A 25,326-nucleotide genomic window follows, 5' to 3' on the forward strand; every position below is an offset into this window, starting at 1 on the left:
CTTAATGTTAAATTTTGGTTGACTTTAGTAACATTTATGTTGGATTTTGAATCAAATTAAAAATCCATTGTTCGTAAATATATGTACTGAATTTGTAATTTTCGAATTTTCTGGTTCGTGAATAGTTCCAAACATACCTGCATGCGTCCGATTGTAATATGAGACTGATATAAGTACCTATGTATTAATTGACAATTTATTTTTGATTCATATCGCATACTGCAATGAGAACGTTATATTTTAAAGCCCTGGTGGAGGCATGGCTTAAAGCATTGAATTCATTATTATTATTGTTTAATTATGACAATAAACTTATATTTTATCTCTTTGGTTCAAGAATTCTTTAAGAACTTACAATATATTTCAATGTACGAAAATCCTTAAAATAGGGAAAATAATTTTGACGAATAATTTAAAGAATTATCATTGTCTCATTCGTCAAAATAATTTCCATATAATTTTGTGAAAAATACAATTTATAAGTAATTAGCTGAATTCGGCTACTGGCTATACTTCTCTGTAGTTCAGTCTGAAAATAATTCCCGTTTCCACGGGAGTTTCGTGATAAGAAGTACATAATGATAAAAAACATATTTTTAAAGAAAGCCAACTTCGTGTAAAAATTTCAAGTCAATCCATGGACTAATTTTCTAGTTTTGCGGACACAGACATACAGAATTTGTTATACGTATATTATAAATATTTTAAGGGCCATAGCAAATTTTAATCGCGCGTTCACATCTAACTATTGTCAGCCGATGACCGCGAGCGAGCGTTACGCAGTTTATTGGTTTTCCATACATATTTACACCATACCGACAATACGCTATTATGCTATTAGGCTATACGTACGGGATAGGACGTCCGCCTACTAATCACAGGTCGGGGGTTCAATCTCGGGCAAGCACCTCTAACTTTTCGGAGTCATGTGTGTTTTAACTAATTTAATATCACTTGCTTTAACGGTGAAGGAAAGCATCGTAAGAAAACCAACATGACTGAGAGCTCTCCATAAAGTTTTCAAAAGTGCGTGAAATCTGCCAATCCGCACATGGCCAACGTGGTAGACTGTAGCCAAAACCCTTTGCACTCTGAGAGGAGACCCTTGCTTTGTAGTGAGCCAGCGATGGGTTGCTCATGATGATGAGTTGCTAATTCTCAGCGGCCTATATTTATACTACGCTATTATGTGTCACGGACGGATTGGCTTAGCGTATTGTCAACATAGTGTGAACGAAAAAAACTTTATGTTCACAAGGCTCACAGTGAGCCTACTCAAAGTCATCGGCTAACATTACGTTAGATGTGAATGCTCATTAAATATTGCGTAGGTATCTGAGTGTGACCTAATCAAGTCTTTTTAACACTCTGTTTACTTTCAGGCGATGGTGAACCCGGTGAAATCACTACAAGAGGTCCACCTACGCAAAGCACTGTCGTAGTAAGGATCAGGCAACCAAAGATTCAAATTCAGGAAGTTGGAGGCACTGTCAATTTCACCTGCCAAGCCCGTAGTCGAATGGTCCGTGTACCTCTGCAAATTAACTGGTACAAGGCCGATGGATATTTACCACAGGGCAGATCGCAAGTTGATCCAACCACCGGATTACTACTTATTACCAACCTACAAGTATCAGATAGTGGAAAATACATCTGCCAAACCACTGACGGAATTTCTACAGAACAAGATATCGCCACCCTTAAAGTTCCAGGTATGTATATGCCAACTTTTAATTTCAATAAGTTCATCATCATCAGCATCATCATCAACCAATAGACGTTCACTGCTGGACATAGGTCTCTTGTAGGGACTTCCACACGCCATGGTCTTGCGCCGCCTGAAGCCAGCGGCTCCCTAAGTCTGCTTAATAAGTTACTTTGTTGAATTTCTTGTCATTCTGTAGAAATTGGTAATTGGACATTGGAACTCTCTGAGGGCATTATAGGCTGATGGGATGTATGAGAGTCGAATTTAACCTCACTCGCTTTATTTTGATGAGTGCTTTTCGAAAAGCACTGATAAGAACCTGATAATAGAGATGGACAGTGACAATGAAACTCTTTAATGGCATAGGCAGGATATACGAGTTTGGACTTAAATGTTTTCATTTAATAATTAGTAGAGTAGGTACGTGGCAGAAAGTAATGTACATCGACCTTTAGCAGATTTGTAGAGCGTTGTCCCTGTCATTGAGACCGACTAAACGTCATATAGGTATGAGTGACAGAGACAACGCTCTACATAGCCGAAATGTCATTCTAAAGGCCGATGTACATTACTTTTTGCCGCGTACTGTACATCGACCTTTAGAAAGACATATCGGCTTTGTAAATAAACACGTTTCCAGCTTTGACTCCAGTTATGGCACTCAATAGCAAAATAAGATGTTCTACTCTATTTTTCATAGCAATTAAATTCATCATGATCAACCCATCACCGGCTCACTACAGAGCGCGGGTTTCCTCTCAGAGTGAGAAGGGTTTTTGGCCATAGTCTACCACGCTGGCCATGTGCGGATTGGTAGACTTCACACACCTTTGAGAACGTTATGGAGAACTCTCATGCAGGTTTCCTCACGATGTTTTCCTTTACCGTTAAAGCAAATGATATTTAATTAATTAAAACGCACATAACTCCGAAAAGTTAGAGGTGCGTGCCCGGGATCGAACCCCCGACCTCCGATTAGAAGGCGGACGTCCTAACCACTAGGCTACCATAGCTTATAGGCTACTATAGCAATTAAATTAATATGTTGTATTTCATGCAAACATTAACGGATTAGTTGTACCTGAGTGGGTTTTTTACGCGAAAGGTGAGGTAGAAATATTGTACCTATAATTACGTCTCTTAGATCTTATTTATGGCATACTCATATTATTATTAGTTATACGAATGTGTTCATCTTCTTTCTATCTTTCTATATATAAAAATGAATCGCTGAATGTGTTGCTGATCGCAAATCTCGAGAACAGCTGAACCGATTTCGCTAATTCTTTTTTATAATATTCCTTGAAGTACGAGGATGTTTCTTACGGAGAGAAAAATTTTAAAAATTGCCTGTAAAATAATCGACTGTTAGGCGGTACGAAGTTCGCCGGGGCAGCTAGCGTATAATACATATATTTTTAATTTTTAGGGTTCCGTACCTCAAAAGGAAAAACGGAACCCTTATAGGATCACTTTGTTGTCTGTCTGTCTGTCTGTCAAGAAACCTACAGGGTACTTCCGGTTGACCTAGAATCATGTAATTTGGCAGGTAGGTAGATCTTATAGCTGACATTTGGGGAAAAATCTGAAAACCGTGAATTTAGGGTTAGATCACACAAAAAAAAATTAAATTGTAGTCATGAACTAATAATTAGTATTTTCAACTTTGGAAGTGAGTGACTATATCAAGTGGGGTATCATATGAAAGGTCTTCACCTGTACATTCTGAAACAGATTTATTTTTTATTTTTATGCATCATGGTTTTTGAATTATCGTGCAAAATGTCGAAAAAATACGACTGTAGTACGGAACCCTCATTGCGCGAGCCTGACTCGCACTTGGCCGGTTTTTTTTTAAGTATAAACTACCTGCAGTCTATTTCTCCTTTAATTTCCTAATGCTAAGGTTGCCTGGTACTGATAGAGATGGCCACTAAGCGATAAGGCAGCCTTTTGTATCCTACCTATCTGTGTTTTTTTATTCTTTTACTGTTGTTTTCAATCTTGTGGCGGTATAAATAAAGTATATAATCGTAATACACATCTCACTGAATGCTTTATTTAATGCTCATTTTATTTCTAGGCAACGATATGACCGCGCCAACAGTGTCGATAAGTCCATCCATGAAAGAATACCCGGAGGGTAGTAGGATTGAACTGTCATGCACGACCACCGGTAATCCTGCGCCAAGGATTACTTGGCAGAGAGCATCCAACCGAGCTTTACCGCGCAACAGTGAAACCTATGATGCCTTGCTCATCATTGAAAATGCAAGCGTTGAGGACTCCGGAGATTATAGGTAACATGAGTTATATCTATAAATATATAATCATATTATTTTCGCTGAGTTTACATTTCCTAATATATTTTCTACGTTAATAATACTTTTCAGATTCCGTTTATCGTAATTGTCATTGTCATTCATGTAATTAACATAATAATTGTAAATGCTAGGTAATTATTGCACACCATTATAATAGTAAATACACTGTAACGTGACTGCTGTACTACCTGTAAAACGTGTATTTGCAATAATAAATTATGATTATGATTATGAATTACTTTTAACATAGACATCATCATCTTCGTCATGATCAACCCATAGCCGGCTCACCACAGAGCACGGGTCTCCTCTCAGAGTGAGAAGGGGTTTGGCCATAGTCTACCACGCTGGCCATGTGCGGATTGGTTGACTTCACACACCTTTAAGAACATTATGGAGAACTCTCAGGCATGCCGGTTTCCTCACGACGTTTTCCTTCACCGTTAAAGCATGTGATATTTAATTAATTAAAACGCACATAATTCTGAAAAGTTAGAGATGCGTGCCCGGGCTCGAACCCCCGACCTCCGAAAGAAGGCGGACGTCCTAACCACTTGGCTATTACAGCAGCTTGACAAGACATACAATAAAAGTAAAGGGAAAAATCTGAAAACCGTGAAGTTGTGGTTACATCACACAAAAAAAAATGTTTTCATTAACAAATAATAAGTATTTTCAATTTTCAAAGTAAGATAGTTATCTATAAGATAACTATACCAAGTGGGGTTTTGTTAACCTAACCTAACCCAACCTGTTTATTCTAAAACCGATTTTGATTTATTTTTATGAATTATAGCTTTTTGATTTATCGTGCAAAATGTCAAAAAAATACCTGAAACGGAACCCTCGCTGCGCGAATGTGACTCGCATCTGACCAGTTTTTTTATAACAGGTGCATAGCAACAAATCCCGCTGGATCCACCGAACGCACCGCTGTTATAACTGTCCGCCCAAGAGAGCCAGCGCAGAAGGGAAATCTGTCGGTCTCGGCCCAGTCACCAACACTCAGTGAAGGACAAAGCACACGGGTTGTTTGCACTGGCACCACAAACGTGCCGGCCGGCACGCTCGACTGGATCAGGTAATTAAACTTTGCAGCGAGCGGTGTTTGCACTTTACCGAAAACCAATATACAGTACCTAAGCACAGGATAGATTAGCTAAATAACTACTTGTTCCAACAACATTATCGCACTTCTTAATAATCAGTTATGAGATACGAGTAACACACAATATTAGAGCCTCGATAGAGGAGCGAACTGAAAACCGAAAGGTCGCCGGTTCAAATCCCAGCCGTTGCACTATTGTCGTACCTACTTCCAGCATAAGCTTTACGCTTAATTGGAAGGGAAAGGGGAATATTACTCAGCAAGATAAACTTGGCTAATATTCTTTTTAATTTATTTTTTTAAGATTTGTGCACTATACCGCAATTGCTTTTATACATAGCAGAAAAACATTCAAAATCAAATCTTGAAACAGAGCAACCACCGAATTTCTTGCTGGTTTTTCTCGGTAGCACGGACACCTACTCCTACCATCCGTGTTTCACACCTTAGCGGCTCGTATCAGAAACGTTGAGCAAAACCGTTTCGTATAAGTCCCGCAAATTGCTAATGCGCATGGCCACCATTTTAGTTACGTCAGCTCTAGACTGAAGATTCGAGCTGATGGTATATTTTTATTTAGACTAACGTCAAAATGACGTCATTTCGATGTTAATGAGACATGGTTCCAGCGCAATAGTAATTTGTGGGACTTATACCTACGAGTAGAAACATTCATCCTTATTATTTTTATCAACAGACAAGACGGCACGCAATTCTCACCTAACGTTAGAGCTGATAACGGCGTACTTTACATTGACGTAGCTCGTCTTGAGAACCAAGGCGTCTACATCTGTCAGACCGCAGCCCCAGACGTGAAGCCAGTTCTCGTCGTGTTAACGGTCATACCCACTGGAACAGTATCACCGAACGACATCACAAACATATCGCTATCAGTTGACAGACTGACAATACCCACTGGTGGTAGAGGAGAAATCGAATGTTACCCCAGAGGCGATCCAATGCCACTCATAAAATGGTCGAAGGTAACTACTACTATAATTTACTAGAGGATACCATACTTTAGTTTTCCTAAGTTTGATTAAAAGATAAACAAATCGAATTAAGATTAGGTCGCTGGTGTCATGTAAACAATTTATGATTTTAGCATCAAGACAAATTCGGGCCAGGAACAAGTCAAAGGGACAACACGTTGATCATAACGAACGCACAAGAAAGCGACAGCGGTTACTATCTGTGCGAAGGAAATGTTGACGGTAGACCTGTCGTTAGCAACTACGCCTATGTAGACATTGAAAGTATGTATTGATTTATTTTTTTCACTTCTCAAGTAAGACGTTATGCCGAATACTTCCTTTCTTTCAAAATTATATTTGTTCTACTGTTCAGTTTTTTTTTTGTATAAATTTTCAGAACGTGAAAAAGCTCAAGTCACCATCCACCCGCAAGCTGAGAACTCTGCTACACTGGGCAGTCAATTCCAACTGTACTGCGAAGTCACCGGTGGCAATCCAACACCGGTCATCACTTGGGATAGGGCCGGCGGAAGAGCGCTGTCACCTCACGTACAGATCTTACAAAACAACGTGTTGAAGTAAGTTAATTAATATTAATCAGTTTGTTTTTAGGGTAGGTACAGGCTACAGCAGCTCATTATGCAAGGCAAAATAAGAGGTAAATGTAGGCCTGACAGTAGACGAAACTCCTGGTTTAAGAACTTTCCTAAGTCAGGCCAAGTGGTCAGTACAAGGTCACTGTTCAGGGCAGCGGTAAACAAAAACCAGCTAGCTTTAATGATTGCCAACTACTAATAGAAAATGGCGCTAGAAGAATAAGAACGCAATCAAATAATACGGCCATTTATACAGCATATTATTTTAACACTTGCAAATAAATAAAAAAAGCTAAAAATCATTAATAGTAATGTATTATCTATCTATCTATCCTAAGTGAGTACTATCCTAATTATCCTAAGTGAGTTAAGGAAGGTCATTATCTAAATGAGGAATAGAAAAGGTCCTAAAATGGAACCTTGTGGGACCCCTATTTTTACAACAGATCCGGGAGATCGCTTTCCATTCACGTCTACCTTTTGTATTCTATCATTCAGGTAAAAGCTCATCAACTCCAGTGCTCCCTCGAGAATCTTCAGACCATACACATCAAGTTTCCGAGGATACAATACTAAATAAAATTTTGTACTTTTTTAGATTTGAAAATGTGGAGGTGAATGATGAAGGGGAGTACACGTGTACAGCCACAAACGAAGCTGGCTCTAACAGCGCTAGTGCGGTCCTTAAAGTCAGATCTACTCCGGTTATCAGAATTATACCGGATACCTATAACAAGCGCTACCGAGGCGACAGTATTAAAGTTGAATGTCGCGCCGATGGATACCCAGAGCCGGAAGTTTCGATAAGAAGTAAGTTTATATTTTTGCCTAAATCTCTGACTGACTGACTTATATATCAGCGCACAGCCGAAACCACTGATCCTAGAGACATGAAATTTAGAAGGTGTGTTCTTTATAAAGAGTGGGTATCGAATAAGAAAGGATTTTCCGAAATTCACCCCTAAATGGGGGATGGAAGTTTGTATGAAAGTCTATCATTTTTAAAGTTGCATCGATGAAAATTGGTATTTGGGTTTTCGGTTACAAAAGAGAAAAATACGTAGGTAGGTACCTATTTTAGGATTTTTGAAAATTCTACCTCCACGCCGATTTTCTAAATTCCACCCGAGTGAACCCGGGGCGGGTCAGCTAGTTGTACTGTATAATGCTTAAAAAATGAATTCTCACGCGCCATTTTAACTTTTTGTATCAAAAGTACGATTTTAGTCTTGACTAAAAACACACCGCTTCAAGGTTTTTTGACTGACTGTAATGTTTTCAGCGAACTCGGACATGCGTGTGCTAGTGCCACCTACGCCAAGAATCGCCTCTTTAACGATACCAAGTTTGAGTGACAGCGACGATGGAATCTACGTCTGTACCGCTTCGTCTGCTGCTGGCACTATCTCAGAACAATTCGTCATCCGCATTGAAAGAGGAGATACAACTGACGAGCAAACACCCGGTTTGTAACTTTGTACTACGTGTCACTTACCTATTTATTTAAGGAGAATATTGAAAAAAGATTTGCTTTGGTATCATATCTAGATTTTTTGTATTCTGTATGAAGACAAACAATAATTTATATTAACACTAGATGATGCCCGCGACTTCGTCCGCGTGGATGTCAGATTTTGAAAATCCCGTGGGAACTCTTTGATTTTCCTGGATAAAAAGTAGCCTATGTCCTTCCCTAAGATGCAAGCTATATCTGTACCAAATTTCATCAAAATCGGTTGGACGGATGGGCCGTGAAAGGCTAGCAGACAGACAGACAGACAGACACACTTTCGCATTTTTTTAAAAAGAATATTAGCCAAGTTTAGCATTCGGACCAATATTCCCATTTGCCCTCCAACTAAGCGTAAAGCTTGTGCTAATAGGTATGACAATAGTGCAACGGGTGAGGGTTGAACCGGCGACCTTTCGGATTTCAGTCCACTCCTTTAACCGTTGAGCTATCGAGGCTCTGAATACTGAGGCTATATTTATTATTAGTATGGAAGTATGGATAAGTGTATCTATTTTTTTTTCTTATAATATGCTGGGGTTTCAGATTACGGCAATACACCGACCGCTCTAAGAGCCATTGAACGTAAAGAAACGCGCATTGGGTGAGTCATTTGAGTTTTAACAATTTGACAAAACATACTGGGAAAGTTAAAAATACACCATGTGCAACGCCAAAGGCGCGGTTGACGTTTATTAAGTTATCACCTTAGATGCGTATTACGCAAATTATACGCGTACCGATTTGTGATAGAAGGCATATTATATTACACGTTATAATATGTCTTCATTGATCCATAGATGCATTTGTAAAAAGTCGTTTTGCTCAGGTCTCAGTTTTAAATTTCCGTTCTCCGTATTAAGCATTTAAACCAAAATGTTTTCGATTAACTTGAAACGCTTGATACGGCCTTGGCACTGCTGTTGCTCATTGTGATAGTTTAACACTTACTAGCAGAAATCTATTTATATATAAGTAAACTATAACGTATTTTCTTTTCAGTTGCAATGCATCTGATGAGTTTTACGTAGTTTGGGGTCGTGCTGACCGAAGACCATTGCAACCCAATGCAAGACAAATCGGAAATGAGCTAGTTATCTATAACGTAAGTAAAATTTGTATGACTTAATTTATGTGAACGAGCTAATTTGTCAAATTATTCAAGGAATGAAGTACTTTTGTCTTTATCTCCTTCAATCATTCATCTCTCTATATAAATAAGTACTAAGTACTGTTACTAAGAAGCTGTGGTAGCCTAGTGGTTAGGACGTCCGCCTTCCAATCGGAGGTCGGGGGTTCGATCCCGGGCACGCACCTCTAACTTTTCGGAGTTATGTGCGTTTTTAAGGTGACGCAGGACGCTCGACCAAAATTGGCAGCGCACGTGGGTAACATGTTTGCTTTTCACTTGACATTGTATGAGAAAGTTGAGAGGCACGATGATTTTCACTGAAATCAAGCGCGCGTAAAGGGTTTAGGAAAAGTATTTTTGAGAACAAACTGCTGAATTTATGTTTGCAAAGTAAAGTTATTTCAACTAATGAATAAATAAACAACGTCTAATGATAAATTGTTTTAGAATTTTCATATCCCTAATCTTATTTATTTACGCCCAAAGTTGTCATTAATTTAGTGTTCAAATAGGAATGTTTCGAGCCTCGTAACTTTTAAATCAATATTTTTTTCAATATTTTATATATCAATAAACCTAGATAATGACGAGATAAATCGATATAATTCTTAGTTTTGTGCGTACAATATCGAATATTGTTGTATTTTCCCTCCTACGTTTGTATGGAGAAAGCACCGAACTGAGCTGCCTTAAGTAATTAAAATATCACTTGCTTTAACGGTGAAGGAAAACATCGTAAGGAAACCTGCATGCCTGAGAGTTCTCCATAATGTTCTCAAAGGTGTGTGAAGTCTGCCAATCCGCACTTGGCCAGCGTGGTAGACTATGGCCAAAACCCTTCTCACTCTGAGAGGAGACCTGTGCTCTGTAGTGAGCTGGTGATGGGTTGATGAAGTACTTTTAACTTTTAACTTTTATTCACAAAATCTATTGACATATTAAACATTATGCTGAGACACTATGGAAGCCACCGCAGATGCCATGCCGGCGATTGATGAAGAACTGTTTTGAATCTTTACTGATTACGTTCTCTCTTCTCTCTCTTCTCTTAATATAGACTTCAAAGAGTGACTCCGGTAAATACGAATGCACTCTAATCAACCGCCGTACTGAAGAAGTTCAGCAATCAGCGTACACGAACCTGCAAGTCATAGCTCCCCCAAAAATCACTTTGCGACCGCCAACACAGACCGTACATCCTGGACAGTCCCCCACAGTGGAGTGTCTAGTTGAAGGAGATGACATTACTGAGATCTTCTGGAGACCATACAACTACACCTCACCTTCCAGGTAAACTCATTCACGTTTTATACAGGCACTTAGAAAACTATTAGCAACTACCTGCCTTTGTAAATCTTTGTTGGATTTTAATATTTTTTTCAGCGTACGTCATTATTTTTATCCTAGTTTATAATAAGGTAATAATATTTATCAAATTCAAAAGTAGGAAAATGCCCAATTTCTTAAAACTCTAAGCAAAAAATGGACTAAATAGTTTTGTTTTGTTTGAAACTAAATGTTTTGAGTGAATACCAAATCTCAATACCAAACTTTGATATTTTATTGTAGCCGAGTTGAATACAGAGGTCCTACTTTGATATTCCGTCAAATAGAAGTAGAGGACGCAGGACAGTATGAGTGTATTGCTCTGAACAGTATAGCGAACGCAAGTGGAATCGCAGAGGTTATCGTCAGCGGTAAGGATTTTCAATTCACTCATCACAGATTGCTTGATCATCTCGACTTTGTTCCCAAAAAAGCACGTAGCCAAATTATAGAAATTAAAGCACATACATACAATGTCATGGAACTCGCCCATCACCGATGTACAGATCACATTTTTATCGACTTGATTATTTTAAAGCACCCTTTATAATAATTTGCTATGCTATAAGGATATCCGAGAATTTAGAATTTCATGAAACTTCACATCTTTAACCACAAACTATTAAGTGAATGTTTATTTAATAAGAATGTGTATACTTGACTGCATGTTACAATAACCGTTCATAGAAGATACCGATCGGGCGACATTGGAGTCGTACGATAACGAGCAGTATGCCCACCTCGGTGCCGCTGTGCACCTGAGCTGCAATGTCTCGCAGCCCGACGTGCGCATCCGCTGGACCAAGAACGGCGGGCCGGTGCCGAGGACCGTCAGCCAGAAGAACGACGGCTCGCTTTTCATTCGACTCGCCCAGAAATCCGACAGCGGTCGCTATGTCTGTCTCATTCGAGATGTTTACGGGAGACAAACCACCAATTACATCAATCTTCACATCGAGGGTCAGTGCAAGTCGTAATATAGCAAAAGTTTCCTAATATTGTCGTCCAGTAGTCTACTACCGTTTCGATTCAATACTACTAAAATTTTCTTCTTGCTTGGAAGCCATGTTGATTTCACAAATTTTAACCCTGGCATGCTTAGCGGATTTGAATTAGTATCTTTTTATTCCTTCTGTATTAATTTTTCTAAAAAAAATTAATCTCATAATAGATAGGTACTTTTGTCGTTTTTACTGTACGAGTTGTCACCGAAAGTAAGTAAAGTATCTATGTAACAGAAAAAGCTGACATGTTTTTATTTTATATGAAGGTATTGAATGCTTGGATATGCAGTTTCACTGCTATGATGACAGCGGTTGTATAGATGAGGACCTTGTGTGCGACGGATTCAACGATTGTTTGGACTCTAGTGATGAGAACAATTGCTTACAGAGAAAGAAGCGCCTTTCCAAGACGCTTCTGGATCCCAATACAATTCCAAATGGTAAATTTAATAAGGGGACGTGGAATTGTTTGTCTCGGGTTCTGTGTTGTCTCTCCGGGATTGTCATAAAATATTTTAATATAATATTATATTATATTGTATCTACTAAGATTGTACTTGAAAGTTATAAAATTAGTCAGTAAGAGTGTGGTATACCTACTTTCATTGCAGCAATGGTAACAGGAAATTTTAACCTTACGGTATATATTATGATATGTATATTTATTAGAGCAGCTATTATGGTAACTTTTTAGAATTTGTAAACCTTTTATGTGTATAACCATCTTTTTTTCTACTAATAATCTCTGCTTTTGCATGCTCATGCGTTTTTATAGTAATTTTTGTTGTTAAGAATGGTGTTATGTTAAATAGTAAGTGTAACTTGTGCTTGTCAGTGGTCTCTGTGTTTTCAGATTTCAACTTCTATTTTTCACCAATTTTTGTTAATTTATTATTACTTTATTATTAATGCTTTACAACCATTTTAGGACCCCGTGACACCGCGGAAGCCTTGGTAGCAATAGATCAACCTCGGAGAACATATAGAGCTGGTGAGAGGATAGAAATTCTGTGTAGAGGAAAATCTAGAGACATCTCAGTAAAATGGGAAAGATACGGAACAAACCAATATGTCGAATCTCGAGTAAGTAACCTAAATAGGTGATCTGAACTTTAGATGCCAAAATTTTTACAATATTATTGTAACTTGAAGAGTATGCTAAGAATATCTAGCTAGTGGACAGTCAGTGTTTGTAAATGCAGTCACTTACCAGGAATGAGGTACGCGCGCCGTTCTAGGGGGCCCCAGTTAGTTAGTGGAAGAATTTCAAGTCTATAATAATTAATTTTGTGCCGAGAAGCCGTTAGAGGCTTGCTTTTTGTGCATGCGTCGCGATTCGTGGAGTGCTGTTGCGACGTCAAATTTGAATTGTCAGTTGACACTGACAGTACTATTTTGTTTTGCCGCTTTTGATTGGCCGTTCCAATTTAGAAGTGCCCACATTTATAATCTAAATATTTAAAAGGAAAAGGTGACTGACTGACTGACTGATCTATCAACGCACAGCTCAAACTACTGGACGGATCGGGCCGAAATTTGGCATGCAGATAGCTATTATGACGTAGGCATCCGCTAAGAAAGGATTTTTGAAAATTCAACCCCTAGGAGGGTGAAATAGGGGTTTAAAATTTGTGTAGTCCACGCGGACGAAGTCGCGAGCATAAGCTAGTTATTAAAATACCAGAAATATGGAACAGAGTATAATATTAATATACCATACTAGGCCTTATCGGTTTCGGGAACTGAACTGAAATACAGATACACCAAGCCCCAAGACCTAAGTGGTTGTTACTGGTTATTATCATTAATCAATGTAAGCATTTAAGATATTGTGAAATGCCTGTACATTACATTAATTATTTGCGTAATATTTTTCAACAGACATACGGCGACGGAGCACTTCTACATATACCTGAAGTTCAAGAAGTGGACGCGGGTGTATACAGATGTACCGGTGAAGACCGTTACGGACGCGTATCATATGACGATTTCAACCTTGAAGTTTTACCAGGTATTACAGATAATAACTTTCTTCAAAAAAATTGCTGGATAAAATATTATACCTATTCTATTAATTCATCTGATTATTTCTTTTTCTATGATTGAATACTGTAGAAATGTTTTTTTATTTCTTTGACTCTATCGGATTAAAATACGTGTTTTTCCTGTTTTAAGGGCAAACTAAACCAATGTACCCAACTAATGAAAGAGACACAACATTCACAGTTCATCTGGGTGATATAGTAGACTTGCCTTGTAATCACAACCTGGAAGAGCCAGTCGCTTACGAATGGAAACGCGAATACTCCCTACTTCCGTACGATATTAGACAAAACGATGTAAGTATAATTTAAGACACTTTTCTTTTGAGAAAGTATTTTATAAAGAGCAAAGCATGTTGACGTAGAAAGCTGCCCTTTTTGAATTTTTATTGAATGGTTTTTTATTAATTAAACGTAGGTACCTAGTAAGAAATTGATAGATTATAATATCATTCATCACTTTCTACAAAACTAAGTATATAACATTTTTGTCTGCCAATCCGCACTTGGCTAGCGTGGTAGACTATGGCCAAAACCTTTCCTCCTCTGAGAGGAGACCCATGTTTTGTAGTTGTGGCGTGTTGTAATATGGCGATGGCTTGTTCATGATATTGATGATGGCAATGATGAAGAAAGGCATATTTTCAGCGCAACCTCCACTTAAATGGAGTGACAGAAGCTGATGCAGGTACCTACGTATGTAGAGTGACCAACAACCGGGCACGAGTTGAGACGCGAGCGACTTTACGTGTGATCGGGCTTGTACCTAAGTTCAACGGCGATGGATGGGTTGTTCTACCAACTTTGAAGGACGCATACTTGCACTTTGACATCGAAATTTCATTCAAGCCTTCTGGTAAGGAAATGTCATCATAATTTTTTTTCTTTATATAAAATATCTCTCAACAGATATACTCACGTATTTAGTCGACGTTAGCCCGACTAGTTTTGAACCCATCCGGCGGCCAAGGGGGATATCCCACTTGATATAGTTATCTTACTTCGAAAATTGAAAATACCAATTATTAGTTTATGACCACAATTTAATTCTTTTTGTGTGATGTAACCACAAATTCACGATTTTCAGATTTTTCCCCTAATGTCAGCTATAAGGCCTACCTTCCTGCTAAATTTCATGATTCTAGGTCCACGGGAAGTACCCTGTAGGTTTCTTGACAGACCGACAAATAGACAGACAGACAGACAGACAACAAAGTGATCCTAGAAGGATTCTGTTTTACCTTTTGAGGTACGGAACCCTAAAAATGAAAAAAAAATAAGTTCTGTGGATTAATAGTAACTTGTAAATTCCAGATCAAAACGGAGTAATACTATACAACGCTCAAAACAATAATGGATCAGGCGACTACATGATCCTTCAACTCATTGAGGGTGTTCCAGAGCTGACTCTCAAGTTCGATACAGCAACGCCTCTGACTGTGACCGGAGATCGGCCTCTACAGCTTAACGTTTGGCACACAATACGTTTAAGCAGGAGCGGTTCTAAAGGTAACTTAAAACACACGTGTATTTCTCTCGACACGCAAGCGTTCATCATCATCAACCAATAGACGTCCACTGCTGGACATAGGTCTCTTGTAGGGACTTCCACACACCACGGTCTTGCGCCGCCTGGATCCAGCGGCTCCCTGCGACTCGTCTGATGTCGTCCGTCCACCTAATGGGGAGTCTTCCAACTGCAACGCTGCGTCTTACGGTGCAAGGTCGCCATTCCAGCACCTTGGGACCCCAACGTCTATCGGTTGTACGAACTATGTGCCCTGCCCACGCAAGCGTTATATCTAACTAGCTTATGCTCGCGACTTCGTCCACGTGGACTACACAAATTTCAAACCCGTATTTCACCCCCTTAGGGGTTGAATTTTCAAAAATCCTTTCTTAGCGGATGCCTACGTCCTAATAGCTATCTGCATGCCAAATTTTAGCCCGATCCATCCAGTGGTTTTTCACGAGAATTGCAATATATATTACTAGTAGGGCGCGTGGGTGCGCGGACCACTGAAGTGGTCCGCGAGCATGCAGCGTTGCTTTTACAAAACGCGGACCTTTTCTTAAATAAGATTTTTTTTAGTTTGGTCGTTCATATATTTTGTATAGAAAAATAAATTACGCCATCTTGAAATTTTTTTCTATTCATCGAGAAGAGCTTTTGATCCTGAACATCTTTTGCGAAGAAACTACTCTGACATATTTTATACTCTCCGAGATGGACACCGACGAAATTTGTATGGCGGCCATCTTTTTTTCGCCATTTTGAATTTTTTTTCAGGTCACTTTGGATTGGTCACTCAGGCAACTGGATGACGTTTCGAGTGACATTAATTGCTCAAGCACCACCCCAACTACTTTCAAGTTTTGCGTATACTAAAACTAAAGTTGTATAATAATATATATTATAAATTTGCTTAGGTTACGGATTGGAAACCAATCCTTAATATTTCTAAGGTTATTTACAATGGATTTTGTTTTGGCTCTCTGTACTGATTTTTCTATTTATTATGACTAGTGACAATGGATGTGGACAACACTGGACCGTTCGTAGCAGAATTCAATCCGTATGCAGTTCTAGACCTGAACGCACCACTGTACATCGGTGGCGCACCAGATCAGCGCCCTCCTGAACTTGCACGGTCTACTGGGTGAGCATTATTCTTTATTTATTTATATACTCAATATACTATATAGAAAAATAAACAAAACTCAACTTTGTGCGCGCACGCAAACATACCTTATTACTCTGTGGCGAAATGGTGGAATAGAATAGAATAGAATGTTTTTTTATTCATGTAAACTTTTTACAAGTGCTTATGAATAGTCAGGTAGTTTTAATTTACCACTGGTTCGGAATGCCGTTCCTACCGAGAAGAACCAGCAAGAAACTCGGCGGTTGCTCTTTTTAATTTTTCAATTTACAATGTTATTATACCGTACTATAACGGAGTACGGAGTGGAGCGGAGGGGTCGCTGTTCTGTGACACACTGACGTTTTTATTCGACACTTTGTTTTTCTCGCATTGTTGGAAGATATATAAAATAATAATGTGTGATTCTCATGTAAACTATAATTAAACTAAAGCAAATTAAACAAGTGTTTAAATCAGAAAATAATCCAAACCCGGCGTGATGCGCCTCCAAACTTAAAATTCCAAAAACCGACGAAGAAAATAATAATGCCACTAAACCTCTTAAAATCACACATTGAAGAAAAACCTAATGTTCAATTGTATTATAATTTATTAAAAAATCATAAGAGATAATTTAATAATATAGAATAGGACTCAAAATAAAGGACATAACATATTTAATGCAAATACTGAACCTTTATTGTTACCAAAATTAAAAAGATTAAGAATATAGGATACACTATCTCTCTTCTATAAAAAACTGTAAGACATTCATTTAATAATTGTTCACCATCCTCAATTATTATAATTCCACATGAATCACAAAGCATTGACTCGGTGATTTCCTGTCTTGGTAATTTTAAGCAGTTAATTTTTACGCACATTTTAGCTCCACTAATATTGAGTAGGTGTGTTTCCAAATTCAAACCATCTATTTTTCCTTAGTTTCGTCGGCTGCGTAAGCATGCTGATACTTGGTAAAGAGGAAAAAGTAATAATGGACAACAAAAACCTGGTGCATAATGTATTCGACTGCGATTCCTGCAATCCAAATCAATGTCTCAACGGTGGTGTATGTCAGGTAATGAACTTCTAACGCATTAATATTACTAACAGACTCGACTAAGAATTCCAAGATAGGAGTTACAAGGATTTACAGTATTAACTATTCTCACTTTTTTTTTTTTTAGTTTTTATCAAAATGCATTACAAAGTAGTAAGTATTACAATTTACATCTCGCCAAACTGCACAGCACTTTGTTGGCGAGTTTGCGCTCATAAAGGATAGATCTCTAGTCTTAGGATTAACTCTAGGTCTCTACCTAGAGATAATCTAATGGTGAAAACTTAGTAAAACTTTATCGTAGTGATAAAGTTATCTTGACCTATATGATTTGTTGTTTTATAGGAGGCCCGTAATGAGCGCGGATACACTTGTCTATGTGCAACGGGTTTTGCGGGACTCAACTGTGATCGCATAGGGGAGGCCTGCCGGCCGAAACTCTGCGGACCCGGGAAATGCATTGACACGCTTGACGGGTACAAGTGCGCCTGCCCCGTCACTTTCACGGGCAAGAAGTAAGTTGATCGGCTTTTGGCAGTTTCTTACGCCTCTGTTAAGTTGGGGTTCGATGGTACCATTTGGTGGCTATAAAATTCGAATGGTACCAGTAAAATGCGTTACTAAGGGTGCATTTGCACTGAGGCGGAGCGGAGCAGAGTCGTGTACTTTCAACCAATCAGATTATTGAGAGATCGCGTGATAAAATTATCAAATAGGTACTAATTAAGCTGATTGCTCTATTGAGCAGGCTCCGCTTCAGTGCAAATGCACTTTTCTCTAAAGTCTTCCTCAAATACTGAAAAGCACTTTAAAAATTAGGAAGACCTAAATTCAATTATTACAAACGGCATACATCCAAATAACAAATTTGTTTATTGCATTTTAAAATCTGCATGTTTCAGCCTAAAAATAGTTAAAAGATAGATGTGGCTTTTTTATTTAATTTGTTAATAAATTGTTTTTAGCTGCGACGTAAAACAGAACATAGACTACCCAGCTTTTACGGGAAGCGCGTATCTGGCGATCAAACCGCCGAACACTTCCCGGTTCCTGCGTATGTCCATGAAGATTAAAGCAAAGGCACCTATCACTGATGGTATCATAATGTATTGCGCCCAGTCAGCGCGCGGCCACGGAGGTTTCACTTCCTTGGCGGTGCACGATGGCCACTTGGAGTTCCGTTACGACGTCGGAGATGGTAAGTCCTTTTTACTAGTCAAATCATACTAGTCATCCTTCCTACTAGTCAAATCATAAACGTCAAAACGTGTATGAAATACATACAAGTGATGTCATAACTTCATCTTCATTTCGTTGTGGATACTAAAAATGGTTCGTCATCATCATGATCCACCCATCACCGGCTCACTACAGAGCACGGGTCTCCTCTAAGAGTGAGAAGGGTTTTGGTCATAGTCTACCACGCTGGCCATTTGCGGATTGGTAGACTTCACACACCTTTGAGAACATTATGGAGAACTCTCAGGCATGCAGGTTTCCTCACGATGTTTTCCTTCACCGTTAAAGCAAGTGATATTTAATTAATTAAAACGCACATAGCTCCGAAAAGTTAGAGGTGCGTGCCCGGGATCGAACTCCCGACCTCCGATTAGAAGGCGGACGTCCTAACCACTGGGCTAAAAATGGTTAATAAACTTAAAACTAACAGTGGACGTAAATTTTATGAACTTTGGAAAACCCTCTATTTAACAATTACTTACTAAGAAAATATTTTCGTTAACATATTCATAAGACTAAAGAAGTTGATTTGTTATTTTTTTTATTTTAGGTAACGTTCCGATTGTACTGAGCAGCAACTTGACCGTACAGCCCAATGAATGGACCGACGTGCGCATCGCCCGAGTTGGACACGAGGTTTCTTTGAAGATTGGCATGATCCACAACTATGAAGCCACTTTGGCTTCTGCAAAGGTACTAAGTTAACTAAGTTTTCAGCAGAAAATAATTTTATTCGTTTATAATGATCTATGACCTCTCTAGCGCAGTGGTAAGCACTATTGTCTTATTAGTGGGAGGTCCCGGGTTCGATACCCGGCAGGGGTTTGGTTTTTTTTTATTAAATTACTAGATGATACCCGCGACTTAATTCGCGTGGATTTTTTTTTTTTAAATCCCGTGGGAACTCTTTGAATTTCCAGGATAAAAAGTAGCCTATGTCCTTCCCCGGGATGCAAGCTATCTCTGTACCAAATTTCGTCAAAATTGGTTGAACTGCTGGACCGTGAAAAGCTAGCAGACAGGCAGACAGACAGACACACTTTCGCATTTATAATATTAGTATGGATAACTTTAAACAAAAAGTTATCAATTCTGGAAATTCATACTTTTGGAGATGGTGTTGAACAAATTGTTTTATTACAGGATCTCAATTTGGAAACTGCAATGTATGTAGGTGGAGTCGATGACACGATCATTCTCAACAATAACACGGGTGTCACTGGAGGTTTCAGCGGATGTATCAAGGACGTAAGTCAGCATATTATTCTATTTGAACCGTCTTAAGTGTTGTCTACTTTCCTCTCATTACCGGAAAATGGTTCATTACTAAAAATAACAAAACAGTAGGTAATCGGCTCATTACTGTCCGCACGCCGGCAATTTCTAAATATAATCTTCTCTTTTTGAGAGGAGACCCGTGTTCAATAGTGAGCTAACGATGGGTTGATCATGATGATGATGATACTAACATAAATTAAGTTTATTTTTTTAGGTTCATGATTTCATTAATATTCTGACTTATAATTACTTACTTTTTAATTTTTATTGCACGACTTGCACGATTTCATTAATATTTTGATTTTTTACTGAAAAAAAAATATTTTTACACGTCTTACACGATTTTTATTAATATTCTGATTTATTACTTATTGTTTTTATTTTACTTTATTTTTTCTTTTTATTATTTTTTTCTTTTTTTTCTATTTTTTTCCAGGTTACACTACATGGTGACCAGTTGGATCTTATCAATGATTCAATACAATCGGCAAACGTACAGGAGTGTGTTAACATTATTCGTGGGGACATACCCGAGGTAATCAATCAAATATAAAGTACTAGCTTATGCCCACGAATTCATCCGCGTGTACTACAAATTTCAAACCCCTATTTTACCCCCTTAAGGTTTGAATTTCCCAAAATCCCTTCTTAGCGAATGTCTACGTCATAACAACTATCTGCATGCCAAATTTCAACCCGATCCATCCAATAGTTTAAGCTGTGCGTTGATAAATCAGTCAGTCAGTCACCGTTTCCTTTTATATACCTATTTAGATAAATAGTTCGGCTTCATTTGCTTACGTAGACTAGGGGCTATGCAGTACCTAGTGAATATCTGGCGCAGCAAATTTCCAGGGCCGGCGGTAATTAATCATTTAACATCCGGTGACCCGTCACGTTTGTTTATTATTTAAAGATAAAAAAATGATTTTTCATAAATCATCCTTTTCGTGTTTTAAAATATATCCCGCCGGAACTCTTTGGTTTCCGTGATAAAAAGTCCTATGTCCGTCTCCAGGACGCACATCTGTTCCTATTCTTACTAATAGATGCTGCAAGCGACATCATTCACGTGGATTTAGTTTTTTTTAAATGCCGTGGGAATACTTCAATTTTACTGAACAACTTTTTACTGAGCCTATGGCTGTACAAGGAACCAAAAGCTTAATTGGCTATAATGCGCTGAAACAGATCAAATCTGTATGGTGCAACATACAGCATGCAATATGCACCACCCACCCACTGCTAAACATGTAGGAAAAGACAGCTACTAAGCAAGCAATACGCACTAACACCACGCAGCACCACACAAATCACAAAACACACTCGACCACGTTTCGCTCCGACACCGGAGCATCCTCAGGAGACGTAGATCCTTACAATGCACAATTACAATTTGTAATTGTGCAATGTGCATGAAAAGCACACAGACAGACATAGACACTTTCGCGTTAAAATTATTATGTAGTACTAGCTTATGCTCACGACTTCGTCCGCGTGGACTACACAAATTTCAAACCCCTATTTCACCCCCTTAAGAGTTGAATTTTCAAAAATCCATTCTTGGCTGATGCCTACGTCATAATAACTATCTGCATGCCAACTTTTAGCCCAATCCGTCCAGTAGTTTCAGCTGTGCGTTGATAGATCAGTCAGTCAGTCAGTCACCTTTTCCTTTTATATATTTAGATGAATAGTAAATCTTAAAATGTAGCTAAGATAAAAATTGTTTCAATGCAGCAGGAAAGCTTTTGCTCAGACTGCAGTAACGGTGGGTACTGCCAGAGTTCCGACTCGCCGTCTTGCACTTGCCAGCCAGGTTACAGCGGAGCGCGCTGTGAGAGTCGAGCGCCCGCCAACCCTCGCCTACAGGATGACCCATGCGTGACACAGCCTTGTCAAAACGGGGGCACATGCAAACCTGACCGGTCTGCGAACCTGAGATACAGTTGCGACTGCCCGCTTGGATACAGTGGCAATAACTGTGTGAAACGTAAGTGGAGCTGAGACTCTGAGTCTATAAATCTCATACGAGTATAAATAAAGTCAATGAAAAACAACACTTTACACTTGGTTTGACATAAAAATCTACTTATTCTATCACTAGCTGATGCCCGCGACTTCGTCCGCGTGGATTTACGTTTATAATAATCCCGCGGGAACTCTTTGATTTTCCGGAATAAAAAGTAGCCTATGTGTTAATCCAGGGTATAGTCTATCTTCATTACAAATTTCAGCCAAATCCGTCCAGTAGTTTTTGCGTGAAGCAGTAACAAACATACACACACACACACACACATACAAACTTTCACCTTTGTTACTTAAATAAGGCGATAATCTTTATGCATATTACTTAATTTCGAAGAAGCGTTTGCGTTCTGAGTGTTCTTCCCATTTGTTATGTTGCACTGTTGTACAAGACTATATTATGACCCACACTATGAATGACTGATTATATTTTTGTAATGCTTTGAATAAACATTTAAAAAAATGCAAAATATAATAAAACGAGATCGCATTTCTTACAGCATTGGAACTACTACAGAGTGTTGCGTTTAGCGGAAATGGATACTTGTCTCTGCCCCCCAACTACCTTCAATACGACCAGATAAGCTTAGAGCCAGTACTGATTGCACTCGCGTTCAACACCAAAGACGATGGTGTACTGTTGTACCAGCACGAGGAGAGACTGACGTATGGCGGCGACTACATCTTGTTGCGAGGTAAAATGATATTCTTCTTCTCTTGAATTTATGGCTTTTCTGTCTTTTCCCCTATCGGGTTGTTAGCTTCAGTACAAATTAAAACTAGGTTTAAAAATATTTTTTTACCTGTACCTACGCTTAGTACGAGATTTTATGTCTCTCCAACGTTGATAGTATTTTTTTGCAAAGTTGAGTATCGAAAACCTTCCGCATTATAGTAAACTGGATCTTAATTGCCTTTAACTATATTTTAAAGCTCAAGTTTGTCTACACGTCTACAGCCAGCGCTCTAAGCGAAGACGTTGCAAAATTAAAATCAGTGGCATTGAATTTTTGACTTTAATTCAAGGCCCTTTAGGTTCATTTTATTTTGACGGTATTGTGTTTCGACTCTCAAATTCTAGCAACGTTAGGTGAGACGTTAAATCTTATACTAAGCGTACTGTAGTTAGTAAAATAGATTACTATTGATTATTTAGTAGCTTAGTTTAGTTAGTTAGTTTAGTTTAGTTATTAGTTCCACGATTTTTGCTGCTTGTTATATTCAAAGAACGGAACTAAAATATGGGCATATATTTTCAGTGAACAATGGCGTCGTGGTTGTCGATTGGGACTTGGGTGGTGGAAAGAACAGCCTCACAATACCTGTCCTCGTTACCGATGAAGAGCGTCACCAGGTATGGAAAATAATTCATGATCATCATCATAATCTTAACTCGTCGCCGGCTCACTACTCTCTTCTTTTCTCAGAATGAGAAGTGTTTTATTATAGCCCACCACTCTGGCCAAATGCAGATTAGCAGACTGCGCACACCTTTGAAAACATTATGAAGAACGGTCGTGTCCTTCGCCAAAACCCTGAACCTAGAAAGCCGAAACTTTACACAGAATCCCTTTATAATGTAGACAAATAATAAGGCCAGATTTTTAAAAATTCCCACGGGATAGGGAACAAAAGGAATTATATTTTCACTACGTAGACCGTATCTGTACTTATGCTGGATTCTTTAGCTTGAGCCCAGTCAAAAATTGGACTGATGACCCAATATCCGAATTTGGACTTAACTTGGTGATTCGGAGAATTTATTACAGTCCTTTGATTTATTTAGGGGTACAATTTAATAATACTGTCTCTGTTTTGCAGATAATTGTTAAGTTATATGAAAATGGCCTCGTCGAGTTGACAGTAGATAAAGACACTCGAGCGGCAGCTAGCAACGGCATTTCCAACGTTATGAACGCTGACTCCAAAATCTATTTAGGTAAGCTTGAATAAGGACAACTCCACAAATTCACTAGATATCAAACATCTGAAGCAAGTCAACATAAAATAAACACATACATGCCAATATACACACACACATACACACAAAAACATTAATCGTTTTAAGATTATTCAAGTACTGGCCCCGTATTAGAAAGATGTCATACACCACAAAGTAATTATTAATCTTGTTTATAATCATAATACTCAGTTTTAAAATACCGAAATACCACTTGGAGAAATTAACGAAACATAATATAAAAGCATTTGTGTAATTTAGTTCTAAAACATGATTTAATTCTTTTTTTAGGTGGTATCCCAGACCAACTGAACACTGAGTACAACTACCCAGGTTTTAGAGGTTGTATAGAACAAGTTGAATTCAGCGGTGGTCGCAGCGTCAATCTCGGAAATGCTGCTGTGGGAGGTATAAACACAGAGCGGTGCAAAAAGTAAGTTCATTAAAAATCATTCTTTACACACCTATATTTACATTTCAATCATACTAGTTTGGAAATCATTTTGAACGAACATAAGGCACATATAGTTTTCAAAAGCAGAATACAAAACACATACGTACATAGTGTGAATTTCAGTAGAGAACCGTTATGCAACACTTTTACACATTCTTTAACAACAACTATCACCATATTACTAACACATGATGGACACTGAAATTCATTTCCATATTACGTGTTACTAACAAAAAACCATTTATTCCACGCTGCTCGGATTCTACAGTTCCATGTTTCCCGACGTTTATCCATTCTTTGAAGAGTTTGAAGTTTTTGAGTCGCCTCCACCTAAATATCACTTTAATTGCAACAATAGACTTACTCCTTCACTTGGTCCTTTAGTAATTGCCCTAGTGCATTCTTTTATAAGCTTTACGATATATTTACGGTACGTAATCAGTCACTTTCTATTTAGTTCATTTATGCAGGGTGAAATCTTTCAAAGCTTTTTTCCTTTTCCCTACAATTAACGCTACTGATATTTCTGATACTGGCCACTTCAAAAATCTCACCCTGTACCTATATGTAACACGTTTGGTTAATCATTTATGTTCTGGTTAGTTTTCATTCTTAGTTCAACATGTAATTGGATTTGCATAAGCATATTTATTTCTCTCGACAAATACATTCAATCCAGACGTGACATAGACTAAAGGGAGCTATACATTTTATATTAGAGCATACTGTTTCAATCAACATAATATATGGGCTGAAAATATTCAAGAACAATATACGTTAATGTTTTGACCACGTAAATCAGTTTTTGGTTTTACGTTAATTTTTGCAACAATAATCAATGTTTTTAAACAAAATACAAATATTTAACATTATTATTAAAGTTAACTAAGCCTCTACATTAGTTTTGCAATGTTGCATTTTCTTATACAATTTGT

At 38.3% G+C, this 25,326-nt stretch overlaps 1 protein-coding gene across 13 annotated transcripts in view; it reads left to right on the forward strand.

Moving 5' to 3' along the window:
• trol (terribly reduced optic lobes) overlaps positions 1-25,326 on the forward strand; it is a 215,248-nt gene that overhangs the window by 186,647 nt on the left and 3,275 nt on the right. For 9 of the 13 annotated variants that reach the window (XM_069508851.1, XM_069508857.1, XM_069508853.1 and 6 more), the window contains 31 exons: positions 1,383-1,712; positions 3,792-4,008; positions 4,925-5,113; positions 5,838-6,123; positions 6,246-6,396; positions 6,512-6,692; positions 7,309-7,520; positions 7,993-8,175; positions 8,767-8,824; positions 9,223-9,325; positions 10,410-10,642; positions 10,922-11,049; positions 11,366-11,638; positions 11,949-12,122; positions 12,611-12,765; positions 13,564-13,693; positions 13,858-14,021; positions 14,373-14,580; positions 15,039-15,233; positions 16,252-16,384; positions 17,315-17,450; positions 17,778-17,947; positions 18,398-18,630; positions 19,222-19,364; positions 19,815-19,919; positions 20,386-20,484; positions 21,690-21,942; positions 22,478-22,672; positions 23,237-23,331; positions 23,799-23,916; positions 24,229-24,370. In XM_069508851.1, the coding sequence (XP_069364952.1) occupies positions 1,383-1,712; positions 3,792-4,008; positions 4,925-5,113; positions 5,838-6,123; positions 6,246-6,396; positions 6,512-6,692; positions 7,309-7,520; positions 7,993-8,175; positions 8,767-8,824; positions 9,223-9,325; positions 10,410-10,642; positions 10,922-11,049; positions 11,366-11,638; positions 11,949-12,122; positions 12,611-12,765; positions 13,564-13,693; positions 13,858-14,021; positions 14,373-14,580; positions 15,039-15,233; positions 16,252-16,384; positions 17,315-17,450; positions 17,778-17,947; positions 18,398-18,630; positions 19,222-19,364; positions 19,815-19,919; positions 20,386-20,484; positions 21,690-21,942; positions 22,478-22,672; positions 23,237-23,331; positions 23,799-23,916; positions 24,229-24,370 (5,392 nt within the window). The remainder of the gene's footprint in view (positions 1-1,382; positions 1,713-3,791; positions 4,009-4,924; positions 5,114-5,837; positions 6,124-6,245; positions 6,397-6,511; positions 6,693-7,308; positions 7,521-7,992; positions 8,176-8,766; positions 8,825-9,222; positions 9,326-10,409; positions 10,643-10,921; positions 11,050-11,365; positions 11,639-11,948; positions 12,123-12,610; positions 12,766-13,563; positions 13,694-13,857; positions 14,022-14,372; positions 14,581-15,038; positions 15,234-16,251; positions 16,385-17,314; positions 17,451-17,777; positions 17,948-18,397; positions 18,631-19,221; positions 19,365-19,814; positions 19,920-20,385; positions 20,485-21,689; positions 21,943-22,477; positions 22,673-23,236; positions 23,332-23,798; positions 23,917-24,228; positions 24,371-25,326) is intronic. The other 4 variants (XM_069508854.1, XM_069508861.1, XM_069508852.1 and 1 more) reach the window with 3 other exon arrangements.

Source organism: Maniola hyperantus, chromosome Z, assembly GCF_902806685.2.
Source record: "Maniola hyperantus chromosome Z, iAphHyp1.2, whole genome shotgun sequence".
NCBI lineage: Eukaryota > Metazoa > Arthropoda > Insecta > Lepidoptera > Nymphalidae > Maniola > Maniola hyperantus.